The 19,356-nt window shown below is 39.7% G+C and overlaps 1 protein-coding gene across 8 annotated transcripts in view; it reads right to left on the reverse strand.

The window, feature by feature from the left end:
* LOC116321615 (cohesin subunit SA-1) overlaps nt 1-19,356 on the reverse strand; it is a 25,773-nt gene continuing 6,417 nt past the window's right edge. For 6 of the 8 annotated variants that reach the window (XM_039620581.1, XM_039620574.1, XM_039620591.1 and 3 more), the window contains 27 exons: nt 19,247-19,323; nt 18,642-18,846; nt 18,230-18,381; nt 17,410-17,607; nt 16,780-16,878; nt 16,177-16,256; nt 15,565-15,672; nt 15,171-15,267; nt 13,729-13,831; nt 13,472-13,575; nt 13,231-13,323; nt 13,053-13,145; nt 12,334-12,546; nt 11,380-11,447; nt 11,202-11,289; nt 10,858-10,938; nt 9,472-9,564; nt 6,621-6,789; nt 6,050-6,183; nt 5,492-5,593; nt 4,491-4,624; nt 4,066-4,188; nt 3,552-3,727; nt 2,271-2,463; nt 835-936; nt 628-715; nt 1-272 (listed from right to left, as the gene is read on the reverse strand). In XM_039620581.1, the coding sequence (XP_039476515.1) occupies nt 222-272; nt 628-715; nt 835-936; nt 2,271-2,463; nt 3,552-3,727; nt 4,066-4,188; nt 4,491-4,624; nt 5,492-5,593; nt 6,050-6,183; nt 6,621-6,789; nt 9,472-9,564; nt 10,858-10,938; nt 11,202-11,289; nt 11,380-11,447; nt 12,334-12,546; nt 13,053-13,145; nt 13,231-13,323; nt 13,472-13,575; nt 13,729-13,831; nt 15,171-15,267; nt 15,565-15,672; nt 16,177-16,256; nt 16,780-16,878; nt 17,410-17,607; nt 18,230-18,381; nt 18,642-18,846; nt 19,247-19,323 (3,224 nt within the window). In that variant the 3' untranslated portion in view covers nt 1-221. The remainder of the gene's footprint in view (nt 273-627; nt 716-834; nt 937-2,270; nt 2,464-3,551; nt 3,728-4,065; nt 4,189-4,490; nt 4,625-5,491; nt 5,594-6,049; nt 6,184-6,620; nt 6,790-9,471; nt 9,565-10,857; nt 10,939-11,201; nt 11,290-11,379; nt 11,448-12,333; nt 12,547-13,052; nt 13,146-13,230; nt 13,324-13,471; nt 13,576-13,728; nt 13,832-15,170; nt 15,268-15,564; nt 15,673-16,176; nt 16,257-16,779; nt 16,879-17,409; nt 17,608-18,229; nt 18,382-18,641; nt 18,847-19,246; nt 19,324-19,356) is intronic. The other 2 variants (XM_031741511.2, XM_039620597.1) reach the window with 2 other exon arrangements.

Here is a 19,356-nt window from a genome sequence, read left to right on the forward strand (position 1 = left end):
TCCAACTTTAGTGAAACATTTATTCTGAAAATCGTTATTTTCAAAACATTCCTATTAATGCATCAGAACACCTTCTAATTCCAGACTTCCCAATCAACAACAAAATTAAGAGACAAAAACAGGTCTGACAGGTGAACTTGGCGTCATTCAGAAGAACAGATGACTCTTAATATTTGTCACACTGAAACTGTATAAGTCCTGAACAGATGATCCCGCTGACCTCAGTCAAAGAGCTCGTCAAGGACACTGACTGAGGTGTGACGTGTGGAAGGCTGCAAGGAAACAAGTTTTAGTTTTCAAGGTATGTTGTCCTTAATCTAGATTTAGGTTTATGTAACATATTTGTATACAAAGGGTATAAATATAGCACTAGAAGCAAAGTTAGAAACATCACACATGTGCTTCTTTTCCTCTCATCATAAATAGCCTTGTACATATTTTTTTCTCTGCACAGATCCTACAACTGTGGTCACTGAAGGACCAAAATGAATTTGTGGTGACAAGTATATGTTCTTTTTAAAGAATTAATTCATTTGTACCTTAGCTGACCAGGTGCTGATTAAACAGATTACACAGTCATGAGAGAAAGTAGAGTAAATATGATGTATTTGTTTTTTTTGTTCTTACCAGTGTGTATCCAGTGTCAGAGTCACTTTGATAATCTTCAATCTCGTCCTCATCTCTTTCTGCGATGTCGTCTTCAATCAGGGAAAGCCTGCGAAGCACACACACAGATCCACTCTGTGATTATTTCTGGTTGATAATAGCTTTTGTAAAATGAAACATATTCACAATTTAATAGTAAGTATTAAACAGTCTAAAAATCAGCCTTACAAGTTGAGGTGGGAGTTCAGGTCTTGCTGCCCTGGAGAGGGGGTGTTCTTGCTGGAGGAAGCCAGCCGTCTTTTGTTGGGTTTCACTTTTCGCATTTGTAACCTGGAGAGCAGCAGAAGACAATTTTCCGACTTCACTGTCTACCTGCTGTATTCTATGTCTATGATTATGCATTAATACACAGGGGAAATTAAATGTGTTTCATCATCAGCAAAACTCTGCAGGAGCTTTAATCTTCCTTCTTTTGCTGATTGCCCTTTTGACCAGTAACACAGCACACAGAAAAGACCAGGTACTGACATGAATAGGGATGGGTATCGAAACCCGGTTTTTGTTGAGAACCGGTTCCCACTGTTTCAATTCCTTGGAATTGTTTGCCATTTTTGCAAACGATTCCCTTATCGATTCCAGTCGCCCCGAATGACGTCACCACGTTGCGGAGCGTCATTTACCTGGCAGGGCGCCTAAGCGGCTCACACACTCAGAAGTTTGGTTATACTTTACGAGAACGGATGACAACAGGGCAACTTGCAATACTTGCAAAGTAGATATTTCATTTAAAGGAGGAAACACTACGAATATGCAAAAGCATTTGCTCACAAAACACGCGATAACCTTAAATGAATGTCGTGTTTTTAATTCCGCTCCGGACTCGTGAATCTCAACCCAGCAGCAGCGGAAACGTTTGCACGTCCTCTCCCGTTAATGCGGCAGGTAAATAATCAACTAACAGTGCATATTATGTTAGCGCGATCTGCCTTATTACAAAACCTACCATTACTGTGCGCTGCATTTAGGAGACCATGATGAGAGAGACAGAGTCTGGCTGGCAGTTCTCGCTGCAGTCTACCGGTAGCGTCTCCTTTCAGGCCAGGATAGACGAATGTCACCGAGCAGTGACTAAGTTTGTGGTCAAAGGCTTGCACCCATTTGCCACAGCAGATGCTCCCGATTTTCGGTAAGTGAATGTGTTTAATTGTAGGCAGTGACATTACTGGATATTCTTGTGTAATTGCTACAGAATAATTTATGTTATGTTAAGAATATTTATTTTATTATTTTACATTTACAATTTTTTTTTTCCTGGGGACCCTGTGACACCCCATTGAAGAGCCGTAGGCTGTGGATCTCTTAAGATCTCACTGTTGGGTTTGTAAGGCCATGTTACTCCTAAATTTCTATCTTGTTGAAAGAGAAGATATAAAACAGTTCTAAGCTAATCGACCTTAGTGTTCTCCTTTTTTAAAAAGAATCGATAAGAGAATCGATAAAGAATCGAATCATTAAACAGAATCGAAAATGGAATCGGAATCGTGAAAATCTTATCAATACCCATCCCTAGACATGAAATCATCTGACCCATGGCAGTAATTTACAAATGCTCGAATCAGAGGCAGCAGATACTGCAGACATGCTGATCATAAAATTTTACTTACCCTGGGGAGAACTCATCCTCTGACTCCGGCTCAGTTAAGCTGCTGCTGATATCCGACTCCACGGGTCTTGGTTTCCTGGATGCCATGCGCTTGGCGGGCTGCTTCTGCACAGTGGAGGTGAGGGCTGGGGTGTGCAGGCTGCTCTGGATGCTGCTGTTGTCCAACCAGGGTCCTCTGGTGGTGGACGCTGAACCTGTAGGAGTGACAAGTCACCACACAAGGTTATTGATGATGACGCTTTAATTGACAAGGTAAAGTAGCAAATTTGCTTCCTGCAGAATTCAGCAGATTCCCAAACACAAATGTAGATGTGTGAAGCAAAAATACCACAGAATAAATGTTTTTAAAGCTTTCGAAATGTGAAGAATGCTATTAATTTTACATCACTGTATTTTGAACAACTATGACTGTAGACCGCGACTCAAAATTATAAAAAGTTTGATAGATATTTGTGAAAATAGGATCTAGAATGTCCAGTTTTGCACCGATTCTCTTAATGGTACAGAGTCATTACAGCAATTCCTGGACTCAAATTCAGATCAACTCCAAAAGTTACCACCCAACCCAACAACAGAAAGAAAATAATGGGCACATGGTTCATGTGCTAAAAAAAATAAATGCATAATATTCTTGTTATTATAATTGATTATGATAAACGATTTCACAAATTCATCCATTATACTGTAATTTGTTGAGGAATCCATGCACTGAAAGTAACAGTTTGGGTTGAAATAACTGCTTTGTTCTGACATTTGGGTCACTCATCCTCTGACTGGCCCCAAATATTAATCAATCCATTTTCTTCCACATATCCAGTTACATGGGGCGAAAGGCAGAGTCCACCCTGGACAGCTAGCCAGTTCATCTCAGGGCTGCCCCAGAGAGACAAATAGAGGGCATGGGGACAACATGCAAACTCCACACAGAAAGGTGGATGCAAACCTTCTTGCTGTAAGGTGGTAGTGCAAACCAGTGTGCCAGTGTCATTTTTTTCCATCAATTTGTACATAACCTCCTTGCCGAATAGTAGCTAATACTGAAAATAATAATGATACACTTCTTAGGATTAAAGAGCACTTCCTTGCCTTAAATCATGTCCAATAATTGTATACTTCTCCTCACCCTCGCCCTCTGACCATAAGACAGGGTAAGACTGAATTTTCCATTAAATTAAGTTAAATTAAATTGACTTCCCACTTCGAAGCATTTAAAAAAAATATTTATTGCTGCTATGACGTAGAGTATATCCATGCAGAGTGTTTTGTGTAGCATGTGCATCACCCTGAGCTGTGGTCCTCCTGCGTTTCACTACAGGTGTGTCATGAGAAGGGACTTCATCACCTCCCTCCTGTTCAGTGGCTTTAGAGGTGGAGCGAGCTTCCAAAGAACGCTGATACAGTTTGACTGGCGGCCAGGAGAGGGCAGCACTGGGACATGCAGATTTTAGAAACTCAGCTCTGGGAGGAGATGACAGAGAATCAGGATGGGACAAAGACTGAGGAAACCTTTGTTTGCATTTCAAACAGTTTCACTGGATTTGAGCAAATAATACTGAATCTAAGTTAAATGAATAATATGATCAACACGCCGACTATGGAACAAGAATGAAAACACTGTTTTATTTTGTTTTACCTGTAATATAATAATTAATGTGGATTCAAGACATCACAAGTATTCTCTCTCAGACTGTTGCTAAGTGAGATTTTTTTCCTCGATATGTATAACATACAGAAATACATGTGCAGAAAAGCTGCAGTGTTAAGACTGAGCATGTCTGTGTGTTTTTGCTTCTCACAGCTGGGCGCGGTCCGGCTGCAGTAACTTAAAACTGAACTCGCTGAGGATCTTCAAGAAGGCCACATTTGGATTTGGCTCCTCTCCCTCCTGTGGGTCCCGAAATGCGAAACGTATGCCGTCCCTGATAAAAAAAAAGACAACACACAGAATCTCTTGACATAAAGAGAAACACAAAACAAACAACCAAAGTGTGAAAAATACTGTAATTTCTCTTTACAGTCCTCAAATCTGATGACTTCTTACTAGCTCTGAGTTAATTATTACACACGATTTCTGCCATGAAATAGAAAAACGCTATGTGAAGCTGTAGCCGCTTCTAAAAATGCTATCATAGAAGTAACAGAAAAAATAAATAAATAGGTAAAATAGGTCATGGCAAGGTTGGCCTGTGTGCGTTTGTCAAGAGAAATGTGTGTTACTGACATGTGCAGGGCCACCAGTGGTTTGCGGACACGATGAAGATCAATGCCAAAGCTCATGGCAAGCCTCTTGGCCAAGTCTCTAATCTCAGTGAGATCCTGCCTGCTGTGGTGCTCCGTGAGCATCTCTGAAAACAGCTGAGCACACACAGACATGTTGCAGAAAAGGCATGATATATATCTGGATATGCACAAACAAATTTTGTCTTTTGGTTAGTTAAGGCTGCAAACTTTTAAGTAATTCAAGTACTGGTTGTAATTATAGAAGAGAACTCCCACATAACCCACGAAAATGAAGAACATGTGTTTTAATTTCAAATTAAGAGACCGTAAATATGTGCAGCTGGTTATTAAAACTGGAAAAACAACCCAGAATGTACTTCAGCTAACACACAAAGTCACAAAGGATATTGTGTATGTGACACTGGTCCTTGCATACAAAAATGTCACTGATATGGAGCCCTGTGTACTTTAGGTAGGTGTTTTATTTAAAAAAAACAACAACAAAAAACTTTTTAATGTGAAAACTGAGGGAAAATCATCATCAGACTACTGTAATGTGCTTAAGTGACAAATGAAATGATAAACAGTAATACAAACTGTGGGAATTTTTAACCATTAATTCTGGCCGACTTAGGTGACATCTGTTCCTGTCAGCAGTGTACCCACGAATATACAAAACCAGTTAACTGGCTATTTTTATAGTGAAGAAAACTAACTCTGTTATGCTTCGATTGGATAAGTCACAGCAAATCTTAAATATTGTTTGATTTATGACTCCCAAGTTAAAGTGTTTGAAAGCATCTACCTACCACATACCTACTGCTGACTGAAACACTAATAACTTTGTGTTGTTCTTAGAAGACCAGCATGCACTTTTCATCTCACCTCTCTCCTCCTGTGCCCCCGCTGTGAGCCTCCTACACTGTGCCAGGGAGGCGCACTGCACAGTTTGATAACCTCTACACTAAATACAAAAGATTACAGTGACATGCAAGTGCACACCTGCTGCAGACTCAGACAGACAGTCTTGGCGCTCTGCACGGGGTTGATGAGCTTGCTCTTGCTCAAAGTCTCTTTGATGATGTCACCAAAGTCCTTAAAGTACTAACAGAAAAAAACAAACAAACAAACCAAAAACATCAAATCTATTTAATTAACAGCTCTGATAAATGTCTCAAAAAAATTAATCGGACCCACTCTGTTCTAGTCACCTGTGCCTCTTTTAGCAACCGTTCTCTCTGACTCATTCCCAGCACCTCGGTGGTTCTAAAACAGATTTTCTCACCCTCCTCCACTCTCTTACACATCCTCTCCATTATTACTTTTTTATGAATCTGCTTCCCGTCTTTCTATCCCAATTAATTCCCCCAAAGAATGAGCAGACCAACGACTGATCTCCAATTAGATTACTAAAGTCACGACTTTACCTTTTAACACATTTTGCCTACATTCACGCACGACTGTGATACAGAAACAGTAAGAATTGTAATATATGTGAATATAATGTGTTTGTGGTCATATGTAATAGGCTGGGCTGATAAAATCCAACAATCCTTCCACCTTGCTGTAGTGCTTGAAGACATCTGTGGCAGCAGTGAGGTCCAGCACCCCGTAGATGACCAGCTTACAGTAGCCGGCAAGTTGGTTGCGCTTCTTCTGAAGAAGACTTATCTTCATCTCCTCCTCGCTCTCAGCTAAAGAGGAGAGCCAGGGTGGCAGAAAGGAGGAGTTAACAGTTTAGAAATGCAGAGACAGAGGGAAAGCACACTGTGGGGTCTATAAGAGCATGAATGAAAGGGATATTTGGCAGAACATTATAAAATATGGAACAGAAATTAGATACAGAAGAAGACTTAAAACAAGACATCAAAAACTATACCCACAGGCAGTGATGGGTAAAGTACTCTGGGTAGCTTCTGGCAGTGTTACAACTAAGCAGTTTCCAAAATATGGTACAAGCTAAGAAAAACTACATCCCTTTCATTATTCAGTTCGTTCTGACATCTGCTAACAGTGTTGTCACTTTGTCAACGCTGGCTGACAAAGCGACAAATTGCTTCTGGAAAGTATCACAGTTCATGCAAACATTTATTGAGAGTAGGCGTAAATTTTTCAGTTGGTGTCAAGATACCATCGAGCTCGACGTCTTCGGTGTCAGTGAAGACGTAGTCCAGAAGGAAAGCGGCCAACTCGGAGCGCAGAGAATCAGATGGCAGGTGGGCCAGTGCCCGGAGGGCGGGCTCGGAGCGGACTGAACCCATACTGTACAGCAACAGCAAGTCACATAACAGCTCAAATGCCTGTAAGAGAAGGACAAACATTATTTTTTTTATCCAAATATCAAGACCCAGCTCTATATGACTCCGAGATTAAACTGATGAATAACTATTTAGTTTGTAAAGAAAATTATAGACTATAAATCTGATTAAAAAAAGGAATAACAACATAAATTAACATATATATCTGTGTTTTAATACATAAACGTAACAAAAACGTGCCAGGCTTGACTAATTTTGTAAATTGTGAGTAAACTAGAGTCAAAAAGGAAGACAGGTGGCACCTTAGGGTGGCACTACCTTGTTCCTCAGTCTCATCGACCGTCACAGATCGTGTCTGGTTTCAAAACATCAAAGGCATCATCACAGGACTTTACTAACCTCAGTGTGATGCAATGGTGGCTGCATCCATCATTACACACAGGCCCAACATGTTAGAGTAAAACTTATCTAGTGTGTTTTTTGCTCTTCACTAAAGTTTGATTTTTTTAAAAGCCCAAATTTATTATACATCACAGTCTAACTGGTCTATGCTTTTAAAAAAAAAAATATATATAAGTCTCCATTGCAATCCTCTGCTGAAATGAGGTTTAAGTAAATAAAACAGATGCATTTTATCAGCTCATGGGTTTTGAAAAAAAATAAATAAATCACTGCACACAAAGCCTCACAAATCTTTTTAATCCTTTCACCTCCATACCTACAGGGCAGGTGTTTTTCCTGACAATTTCACACAGGCCAATATATTGTGCATCGTATACCGTGTTCTCGATGGTTTGTTTAAAGATACTGGAAATCTCAGGATGGTGTAAATATTTAAAGATTAAAACCAATTACAATGATTAAGGAGCCACAATAATCAAGATAAGACAATTACTGTCCATCTCTTTGGAAACAGTTTGGCTTCAAGGGGTCCAGCAGCAGCAACAAAGACAAAGGTTCAAGAGCACTCGCGATCATTAATGTGGAGTTACCGTTTTGAAGAATTGTAATCTGAGTATTTACTAGAGATGGCACGATACCACTTTTTTATGTCCGATACCGATACCGATATCATAAATTTGGATATCTGCCGATACCGATATGAATCCGATATTGTGTTTTTTAATCAATAAAACTGTTTTTTTTAATATCTTGCTGCATTTTGTATAAGTTCATACTCAAGTTTAAATAAACAACAACACTAAAGCTATTCTGTTATACCTGTGTGTAAAAAATACACTGCACCCAAAATATTTCATAGTTCAGCAACACTGATCAATCTAATAAACCTTACCTAACTTAAAACCTAACTTAAACCTACACCATCCTCCCTATTCTGGTATTTTAAAGAGTACTTAGCAGAAATATTAAGCAACCTAACTAATAGGGTTGCAAACTCCCAGCAAAAAAAAAAAAAAAAAAATAGGGAACCACCCCCCACCCTCCACCTCATGATGCTTAATCGATGTAATCAACTTTAATTTGATGCAGGGTGAAAAAAAAAATGCACAGAAACAAATTATTTTTCAAGAATAATTAAATAGATTCAACATCTTTCTTCAACAGAATTGCAGAATTCACAGACGGTACCTTCCCAAAGGAAAAAGTACTATAGCTTACTAGGGTATATAGACTTAAGAGTTAGAATATATAGTAATGGACTTCTATACATTTTACATCAGATTAAAACTTTGGGTGTAAGATTCAGATAATTATTTATTAAAAGCTACATATTTTAAATGAGAATAAGAAAGAAAAGTATGTCTTTGTGCCCCTTTTCCCTGTTCATGCCCTATCGGCCCCCTGGCTAAACTTTGCTAGATCCGCCCCTGCACAGTTACCAGCCGTCAGCTACGTGAAAAGGATCCTGGTGTAGAAAGTAATATTAAATACATTCTAACAACAGCTTATCAAGGTTAAACGTGCTGCTGTTGTTCAGCCGCTGGTTTCCTCTTTCTGGCGCGAAGTGGGCCAAAAACAAAGAAGAGAGACGGACTCGCGACAGAAAAGCCGATCAGCTGATCATTAAGCAGTTTCACGATTGAAGTAGCGCAGGAGAGAGAGAGAGAGAGAGAGGCAGTCGCTCCATATATCGGTTGTTAAGCTTAACATGGGAACACTTTACAAACATTCAGAGATGAACTTACACACTTGCTTTACTTCTCTCTGGGATAACTTCCTCAGAGATGAAATGCTGGTTTGGTAGCAAGGCTACAAATACACACAGCCGCTTTATCACATGAGGCATACTGCTGCAACGTGCTACGGTTATGAGCCGAGTTACGCCGTGTTGCAAGTTTTGTGAGATGCTTTTTTTGATATTTAATGGATCGGAGTGCATTTTTTATTTTTCGCCGATATCCGATCCAGTAATTTAGGTCAGTATCGGACCGATACCGATACGTAATATCGGATCGGTCCATCTCTAGTATTTACCAAATAATTATTGTGATTTTTGCCATAACTGATCAGCCACAGTAATTTTCAGACACTTTTATTTCATGTTATGCTTCGTCATGTCTCACAGGGTGATGTAGTTCTGTTGTTTTGGACTGATATCCTAAGATGGACTTTTGTCTCAGATAGCCAAGTATAAAGTTGCCTTTAGTTAAAAAATGATATGGCTTCACTAGTACTTCACATATGGGATTGGTGCGCACTGTAAAAAAAAAAAAAAAAAAAGAAGAAGAGGAAGAAGAAGAAAGACAAAAAAAGAGCTCTTACTTGATCTCTGATATCTGTCTGATTCAAAGACAAACAATCCTGACAGACTCTGCAGAACGACCGCACCTCCTTCTTCAAGCGCTTCAGTTCTGCCTGGAGTGAAAGAGGCGCACAATAACAGAGGAAGACAGATTAAATATTTTCTTATCTTCTTACTAAGGCGTGTGTGTGTGTGTTGGCAGGGTTGGGGGCGAGGGAAGTTAATTTTCTAACCTAGAAATTCAGCTCCTTCCACACACCAATAACAGAAATCCTAATTAAACCATTTCAAGTGATAAGATTATTTTGGCTGCTCCCTTATTCACACAGGGTTGCCACAGCAGGTAGCTTGGGTAGCTCCTTTCTGCTATAGCTCACAAGAGATTTGTGTCTCCTCCCAGACTTGGCCCAGGAAACTTTTGCTTTTGGCAAGCATGGAACCACCTGTTAGAAGTTGCACCTCTACATCTTAAATTGCAGGTGACACAATCTTTAACATACATCTTCAGTTTTAAAGGTAGAATCTGACACTCCCAGTCTCTTGTCTTTGTTAACTATGTCAAAACAGTCTGTGACACACAGACACACACGCACACATCCCAGTTTATCTTTATCTAGGCCTCGTTACAGCCCCTCAGTTAATCAAGAAGTCGTTTTATCTCCTCTCCCATTATGATCCTTTTGGCTGAACTCACTATTTGAAACTTTGTTTATAATGAGCATCCAACACTGTAACAGTAATAATGTGATGCCAATGGGAAAACATAATTTAAGTGCATATCACACAGGAAGAGAAAAAGCTGTGAGTCATCTCTCAAAACATGAACAGACAAGGAATGAAAATAACTGATCAAGAGGAATGGATCTGGATGTGTTCTCTCTGGAACAGTGTTGAGAAAAACACACAAATGGCTGCATGAGTAATAATGACATGCTCAGTGTGAAAATGAGTGAGAGAAAAACAGCAGAAAAAGTGAAAACGAGCTCAGAAAGACAGAATAGAAACTAAAGAAATGCAAGAATGAGACAAGAAACACGTGAAGACAATCAATAAGAAAAAGTGTGAAGCGGTGGGAAATAAATATCCGAGTGTCGCTGTGGGCTCAGATGCACTCTAACAGACTGTTGCGTTAATTGCCTGCTGTCTGCGCAGCTGGTGAATTGTTCGACAACACAGAAAAGAAAAGCTTAACAAACACACAAGAAGGCCACCAGCACGGTCGCCTAGGGCTTCCTGTGATGTGATAGCCATTATGAAAGTATTAATCATGCAGATTAGCTTATTTCATGCAGGTAGACTGACACTACCGGGACCCATAACCGAATGTGTGTCTGAGAATAAAGATTCAGATCATTTGAAACCTTGTTGGAGGAAACAACAGCAGTTTTATAACATGAAACCAGCACCTCAGTTGGCTTGGAGTTCACCACATTCACTTTGGCCCACATCAGGTGAAAAGCTGCACACTTCATAGCTGGCACCATCAGCTGAAATGATACAAAAGGGAGTTAAAATTGACCTCCAATTACAATAAAATGTTTTCCTTAAACTACTCCTGTACAAAAACCTAAAAACATGACATGAGAATTAAGAGATCACATTTTTAGCCTTGCAGTTCATCTGGCATTCATGTTTTGTTAACTAGAATTTCATTACATTCCCCATTTTGCTTATTATTTTCATAAAATGGCACTGCAATAGTCATGACATTCACAGTCCTCCCCCTCAAATACGAAACATTGGCATAAACCTCCTTATCAAGCTCTCTGGATTCCATCCGGCTCTTCAGCAGCTCAAGACAGGAATCAAACAGCTTCCAGGCAGTTGGGTCCTTAGCACTGGAAATAATGCACAGACACACAATACAGTTACATACTTATGTGTAAGAATTATTTAACACTATTGCCACATGTATTATAACAGCATACCTGCTAAGGGCAGCAATCCTTTTTAAGGCAGTGGCTCCACTGTATGTGTCATCATCATCTGCAGTACCCTAGGTACACAAACACATAATGATACAGATAATAGTTCAACATAGATATTATTTCAGCTTAATACCGTTTCATCTTAATGTGTCATACTAAACCATGTACATATACAAAGCTGAGTTTTTACTGTTTCCCAGTTTTCATCATACATCATTATTAGTATTTCAGTACAACTAAATAACACTCATGCAATACTAAAACAATCCAACAAAAAAGCCCCCAAACTAAATTCTTGTAAAGCTTCTGATCTATTTTCTTTCATAAATACAACTGATATTAAACATGTTTCATATTAGTCATACTGACATAATTCCTCTAAAACAGCACAGCTTTCAGACTGCTTTAAATGCCATCCCCCACCCGCATGCTTTACAAGCCTTCTGTTTACAAAGGGCAGCCAATCATAACAAAGCCAGCTTAAAGGGAAGAGAGACAAATTAGCTATATTGGCTTGACAGATGAACTGAGGGGCAGCAACGAGGCCCAATACAAGCTTTTAATTAAGATTATTTTACAGTGAATCAAGCAAAGCTACTCTAGTCCAAGACATGAAAATATGGACATAAAAATAAGCACAGTACAGCCCCTTTAAACTATATTAGAAAGAGTGAGTCACTAAGGATTTCTTGAGGAATCTCTGTTTTTGTAAGATAATACATACAATACAATGCATGTACTTGTATGTCTTATATACATAACTAAATTTGTATTTATTTAGCACCTTTCAAAACCAGCATAACAAAGTGTTTCACAACAAAAAAACCAAAACAAAACAGAGGATTAAAAACAAGAAAACATAATGTATTACATTTCAACAAAACTTGCATGTAAGTATAAAGTATGCACATGCACAATATAAAATGTATCTGCTGGTATGCAAGCATCACTGACACACTCTCCAACCTGGAGCAGGTCATTTACGTAGGTGCTGAAACATTCAGTAAGGACATCAAACAGCTGGCTGAATGCCAGTTGTGCGCGGGAGGAGAAGGTGTAGCAGTCAGAGCTGAGAGTGCTGGCCAGGTGGGCGCAAGCCTCCAGTACGGCGACCTCTGTGTGCTTCTCCACAATGCCACATATCTGGGACAGCAGCAGGTCCAAATGCTGAACAGAAGAAGTAGAATATGAATGTAGCGCTTAGGATAGTAAATATTTAAAGGTAAATCGCTTGCCCTTCCACTCAAGGACACTCAACTGAACCGCTGGTTCAGCATCTGGCTGAGGAAATCTATAACTGCAGGTAAGCTTAAAACTCACAGCTGTCATGACCTGAAAGTCAGCCACTGTTTAACTGTAGACCTGACAGGCTTCAGTTCATTTTCCTCTAATATTGGAATATTATATTTGTATTAATATTAAGATGTTAAATCATAAAATAACAGTGAAGCTCCAAAATAACAGAAATAAAATTGTCTTAGAGCATTGGTAGCCTCTTTTTCTCATTCCCATTAAGCTTAATTTCTCCGATTTCTTTATATTAAATAGCATATAATTCACATTGAGCGTGCACTGTAACTTGGATACTGAAAAAAAACAAAAAAAGCAGAAATACTTTCTAAATATATTTCATTACATATTGACGATAATAAACACATTTCTGGTCTTCCTACCTTTTCCAGCCACTGAGCGCTGCTATACATCTCCAGGTCAAAGTACAGGGGAGCTTTGAGGAGCAGTTTCACGTTCCTTGCATCCGCTGAGTACTGCAGGTCAGTAAAAACATAAACTCTTCTTTAAAAATTTAAAGCAACAATAAAAAAAATACTGAATATTTGTATTTAAATGAACCTTGGCAAGCAGCTGTGGCAGTAAAGGGATGAAGTGTGTTGTGATGCGTCTCTTGTCTTGTTCCTGGATTTTCTTATCCTTCATACTGAGGTTCTAATTCCACATGACCATTCAGCAATCAACCACAGGCAAGATTTGTTTAGTGGAGAAAATGTGTCACAAAATATTTCATTTACAGCCTCCACTTTTCCATTAAACACAAGCCACACAGCATTATTCTTGCATTTGAATGTGTCACCACCTTTTTTCCCTGAGTTCTCCCAACAGGTGGGGTTGCCTGTGCTGCCTGTCTGATCGCACACATCATCAGCTCTATGAGCACCCCCTCCTCCTCATACATCAGTTCTGACAACACAAAAACAGACAGTTGAACAAACAGAGTAGGAACAAAAAGGAGCAGATATCACCAACTTGCCATTTTTATTGGTGCTGGGGAAAAATGGCTACGTGCTTAGGCTCATACTCCTGTCATGTTTACAGTTTTATCTTGTTCCTCACCATCATCTTGTAGCAGGAAAGTGGTCATTGTCTCCCAGTCTCTCAGCTCAGATCCTGCCACATGCCAAAGGCTGTCCACCAGATATGCCCCATGCTCATGGAACTGTTAGGAGAATGGCTCTTTTAGCATGTGTCTAAACTACTACTCCACATCAAAGCAGCCAGGTGAGGTGGTCTGGATATCTGATAAGGATGCCTCCTGGGTGCCTATTTGGCAAAGGTGTTTTTGACATTATACTGGGAGGAAGCCCCATACAAGACCCAGGGCAAGCTGGAGCTATTTACATCTCTTGGCTGTCTCAGGCTACGTCCACACTAGCCTGGATAGATTTGAAAACGGTGTTTTCATCTGAAAACGCTCCTCGTCCACACTAATGTTTTCAGTCGTTTTCACAGAGTTGTGCGTCCACATTGAAACGGCCGAAAACGCTTACGTTCCAGTCCTGCCCATGCGTGAAACGCAAGAAGATTCGGCCTGCCTCATTTCTGTCTGCCTTTTTTTAACTTTCCGGCTTGTTGAAACGTTGCGGCAAAATGTCGAGGAAAAGCACCGAGTTTTTTTAAATGGACTAACAATGAGGTGGAGTTGTTGCTGCGAGTAACACAAAAGTACAAAGTTGCAAAAGCGAGTGAGAATTAAAGAATTTGAAGAAAAGCTATTTGGAGCATGTACAAACTGATATTAATCTTTCTTAGGGCCGTCAAAATTGAGAGCAATCAAAACAACTGCTGTATAATGCTCTCCGCTATCTTTGTTTAATTGGTCACATGACTGCGTCACATGACTAAAATGCGTCATCATTTTAGAAAGTTTGCGTTTTCGAGCGTCCACACTGCGACGGGACAGCTCCGTTTTGAAATGTATGCGTTTTCGAGAGCGTTTTCAAAACGCTGCGTTTTTCCTTGGGGAAAACGCCGTCTCAGTGTGGTCGGGAGGCCAAAACAGAGAGAAAACGATGCGTTTTCAAACGAAAACGCATTAGTGTGGACATAGCCTCAGTGCCTCAGTGTCACCCCAGAGGAGCTGGAGGTGGTGGCTGGGGACAGCAAGCTCTGGACATCTCCACAAGACTGCTGCCCCCAGAACCCACAAGATTAGCAGCAGAATATGGTTGGATTAATTTTTTCATAAGAAAATTTTACAGTGTGTTAATAAGTATTATACAGTCTCTATATTTGAAATTAAGTCAGAGTTAAAGCATGTCCTCATGCGTCTGCGCTGGTCAAGAGTAGTTTCCCTGATGTGAGACAGATGTTTAGAGTCATCATTTGTCCATCTATGATGAACTCTTGCCAGAAAGCTGATGCGTTCACAGAAAGGTTAACAAGTTTGACCAACTTAGTAACTTCATCTTGGCTCCCATTTTTGTACTTTCATGTCGCCTTAAATTCCAAACAGAGGAGAATGAAAGAGAGGGGGCATAGAGAGAAAGAAATACTACCTCACTCTGGATGTAGAAGGAGATGAGGATTTGAAAAAAGGCTGCATTGTTGGCTTTGTCATTCTCCTGGCTGTGACTGGTCATCACACCTTTCAGCCTAACATATGCACATAAAATTAAAAAAAAGAACATTTTACATAATATTAAATAAAAATACAGGCGAAATTATGCAAATGAGATTGAGTTTTTACTGTTGACCAATCATAAATGAAACTACATGTTTGTATAGAATTTCCACTTTATTTTTGAGGGCCAATAATTAATTAGTAAATCCAACAAAAATTTGAACATTTTTGTAAAAGATAATCCAAGGGAAATATGCAATAAATAAATAAATAAACAGCAACATTTACACTTCTGTAAATGTATGTGAACAAGTGTGGTTAAAGCGTACTTGTTGTATAGGAAGCCACCAGCTGCAGATGCCAGACCTCGGTGTGAAGCGTAAACCAGTGGATAAATGTGGCCACACTCCTCTTCGTCCAGTCCTTCCTCTGTTCTCCTGCAAGTAAGCACACAAAAATGTATTGATCAACTGAGGTAAATACACTAGATAAAGAAGATGAAAAACATTTCAAAAACCAGCAGTTTCAGTTCATTTTTGTTCATCTTTTTTATTTCCCCTAAAAACATCTAATTTCACTGCAGTCAGAGGTGTGAGATGTTGGCAAGCATTAGATCACGACTGATGCTATGAATCATCAGCAATCATGACCAAGCAGACTGCAGGAGTTATGTGGAACCATCACATATGTTGGTTGAGTAAGCATCTTTATATTTAAAACAAGAAACTGGGTGTTAAAGTTTCTTATTCTGACTTCTAAACGAATGCTAAATGTGTGAAAACAAGACTGAATCACAGAATTGGATATGACTTTTCTGTGATGCAACTCAAAAGTATTCACTTCCGGCATTAAAATGTGCTATATTTGGTATACTTTGAGCTCCAACTCTTCCTCAGATAATGAGAACAAAGCATGGGGACGAGAGAGAAAAAGCCCTTTACTGTTGGATCAGCAGCAGCAGATTGACCACTTCCACTGCCACGTCTGGGTCCTTGTCCAGCACCATGCTGAGAATTCTCTCCTAAACACACACAGACATTTAGATATGCAGTGGCACATAAACAGAATACTGTTCAATCATGCCAACAGACATTCGGTAGATATGCATAATGCACCCACATCAACAGACATACATGCACACACACGAGCCCCATCATTAGGCACTAAGCCATGGCATAAATACCATTTATCTGCTGCAGCACATGTGGCTTAGGAGGGTTTTTATATGTTTGAAAAGAGCTTATTAACCATCAGTAATTGGCAGCAATTAATGCACCCAGACATATGCCCAGACAAAGGATGAAACCATAACAACAAACAGGAATGGTGGAAAAAAATCCCTCAAAAGGGAAGAAAATACAGGGAGGAGGCACAAAATACTGGGAGGGAAGACATAGGCAGACAACAAAATAGAAACAATAGAAAAAGCTGAAACAATAGATTAAAAGCAGATGCTGAGACAGGCAGACAGTCAAGGGGGAGAAAGAAAAGAGGGAGACAAGAAGAATTAAATGGGCCGAATCCAATCCAGAGGGATGCCTCACTTTAAATCTGCTGGTGAAAAGCTCCAGGCGCCCAATGAATTCTTTCTCCTGGTACAGACCCTGCAGGGCACGCACACACTGCAGACGCACTGGACTTTGCTGAGGGGGAGGAAAAAACAAAGTATGGCAACACTCTTTCTATAACCTGAATATAGACTTGTGCTCAAGCCTGTACATAGTGGAATTTCTCTTTGTGAAAATGTGAGTCTTCCTTTGTCTGTACATATTCTGCCATAGTGTCGTATGTAGGAAGTCTACAAGAGCATGAATACCAAAATTGAAGGTTCTCATTGAGGAAAAAAAGGAATTTCATATATAATTACTTCCATCTCTACTGTTGGTTGCACTCGGTGATAAATGATGCTGTTTATGTTTATGTGAATAATGGGATGACATTACAGGAAGTTGTCAGGATTTTTAATATTCCACCCTTCACCAGAGAAAAAACTTTTTAAGCTGAAATTAAGCTTAAAATACATATTTGTTTATAGAATGGTCAAAAAGGACAAGACAACACCTAGACTTTTCTATAACTATTTGCAGACAAACAGTGCTTACATGCAGTCACCGTTCCAAAAGTCAGTGGACATACACTATTTTGTACTTTTTGTCCTCTCTATGTGTGTATACCTTGTCATGCATGGTCCATCCCAAATATTTAAGACATCCATCATTAAGAAAGTCCTCAGGGTCCATTTTCAACCAAAGGCCCAACTCTTCAATACACACTGCCCGGATCTCAGGCAATTGGTCCCGATAACGATGCACAAACACACCACGGAAAGTGGCATTCATCATGGAGGACAGCTCCTCTCTGTTTTCTCGCAACTACAACACACAAATATCAAACAGAGCCACTCAGACACACACATACTGTACAGAAAGACTAAATAAATGAGTCTACCAGGACTCCAACACTGTCGGTATATTGATCTGCTGTGGTAACCATCTTTTGCTGAAGTGGGCAGAATAAATAGCAACGACCAGTCCTTATAGAACAAAAGGTGATAACTCTGATGATTATCAGATTAACACAGACACAAAACACTGTATAAATGCTACTTTACATATTTTACTATTCCTCACAGAGCATGCACTTCCTGTTGTCCCTATACTTGCACAACTCAGAATTAACACGAGCAAGATAGGAAATGTCAGCAAGCACGTAAATCAGATAAGCGGAAGAGAATGGATGGATGGATATTTTGTTAGTAAAATACAAACTATTTCAAACACGACAGCCATTAAACAACCTGGGCAACAAGAGAAAAAAATGTTGGTGTAGTAGTGCCAATAACTAAATTATTTTAAGGGATATTTGCAAAAAATGTTCTTCAATTACTTTTTCCTAAAGCAGATGTCACAGCTTTAATGTTGTGACCTATGTGTTAACGAAAAAGTGGCTGTGTCTCTAAACTTTTGTTTTTCTTTGTGTGTCTACATGTGTCACCTCTCTAACGGTGGCCTGCAGTTCCTCCAGTCTGTCAGAGGCTCTGTCGTGCGCCCTCTTGCTGTTTTCCGTGTTGTATTGCTGCTGGGTGGTCTGCAGCTGAACAGAAACTACTACAGCTACTTCCACCAACCCCGTCATCAACTTTATGGCTAGCAGAGGAAAACATGGAGATTGAGAAGTACTTTATAGACTTTTCTAACAACATATTATTGCAGAAGGTGTACGTACTTTTTATTGACAAGTACAAAAGCGCAAGTATATTCTTACCATTCTTCCATGTATCAAGTACAAAAGTAAATTGCACTGAATTACCTTTCTCCAATCATGGCAAGAGTTCTGTTTAAACACCATGCGGTTCTAAGTGTTTCTATGCCTTTCTTTTTTTATACACATGAATCAAATCGCTCACCAAGCAGGGTACTGGTGTGTCTGAAGGCTCGGACCTGGGAGTCTGAGAGGCCGGTGAGCAGAGCCAGCAGGGAAGGGAAGAGGTATTCATCATAAACAAGGCTATTCCGACAGGAGCGCACTAGAACCCTAGCAAACTCACACAGGCCTGCTTTGAAACGCTTCAGCTGGGGCCCTGGAGTGCACAGAGGGTAGTTCACTGAATCCTGGAAGAAAAGGGGGGGAAGCAGAGAGACAAAGAGCTTTAAGCTTCCTATTCTATGCTTCATGTAGTTATCTGAAGCACAGACTTCTGGTTTGTTCTGCTAATGACAATTACATCAGTGGAAAACCAAAGTGATTAACTCATTAATGTGTCCATTTATCAGCATTAAATTTTAATGAGAGTTTTCCATCATGCTGTGCTCCAACCTTCAGATCACAATCTCTTGAGACATGAAGGCTATTAAAGTTTCTGAACTAATTCCAGAAGGATTATTTGTAGGGAGAGGACAGACAAAGACTACAAACTAGATTCAAACTTTCATTCCTGTAGGAACAAGCTTTATATTTTAAATACATTTTAACCAAACTATAGCTGAACTGTTTTCTCCCCCTTTCCCTCACCTCATTGAACTCTTTGGTTAGGGTGCTGATGATCTCAGCATTTTGCATGCTGTCAAACATCTTTCTGGTAACAACACCTGGACATGAAAAAAATTAAAGGATAAAGAAAT

Source organism: Oreochromis aureus, linkage group 2 (assembly GCF_013358895.1).
Source record: "Oreochromis aureus strain Israel breed Guangdong linkage group 2, ZZ_aureus, whole genome shotgun sequence".
NCBI classification, from domain to species: Eukaryota; Metazoa; Chordata; class Actinopteri; order Cichliformes; family Cichlidae; genus Oreochromis; species Oreochromis aureus.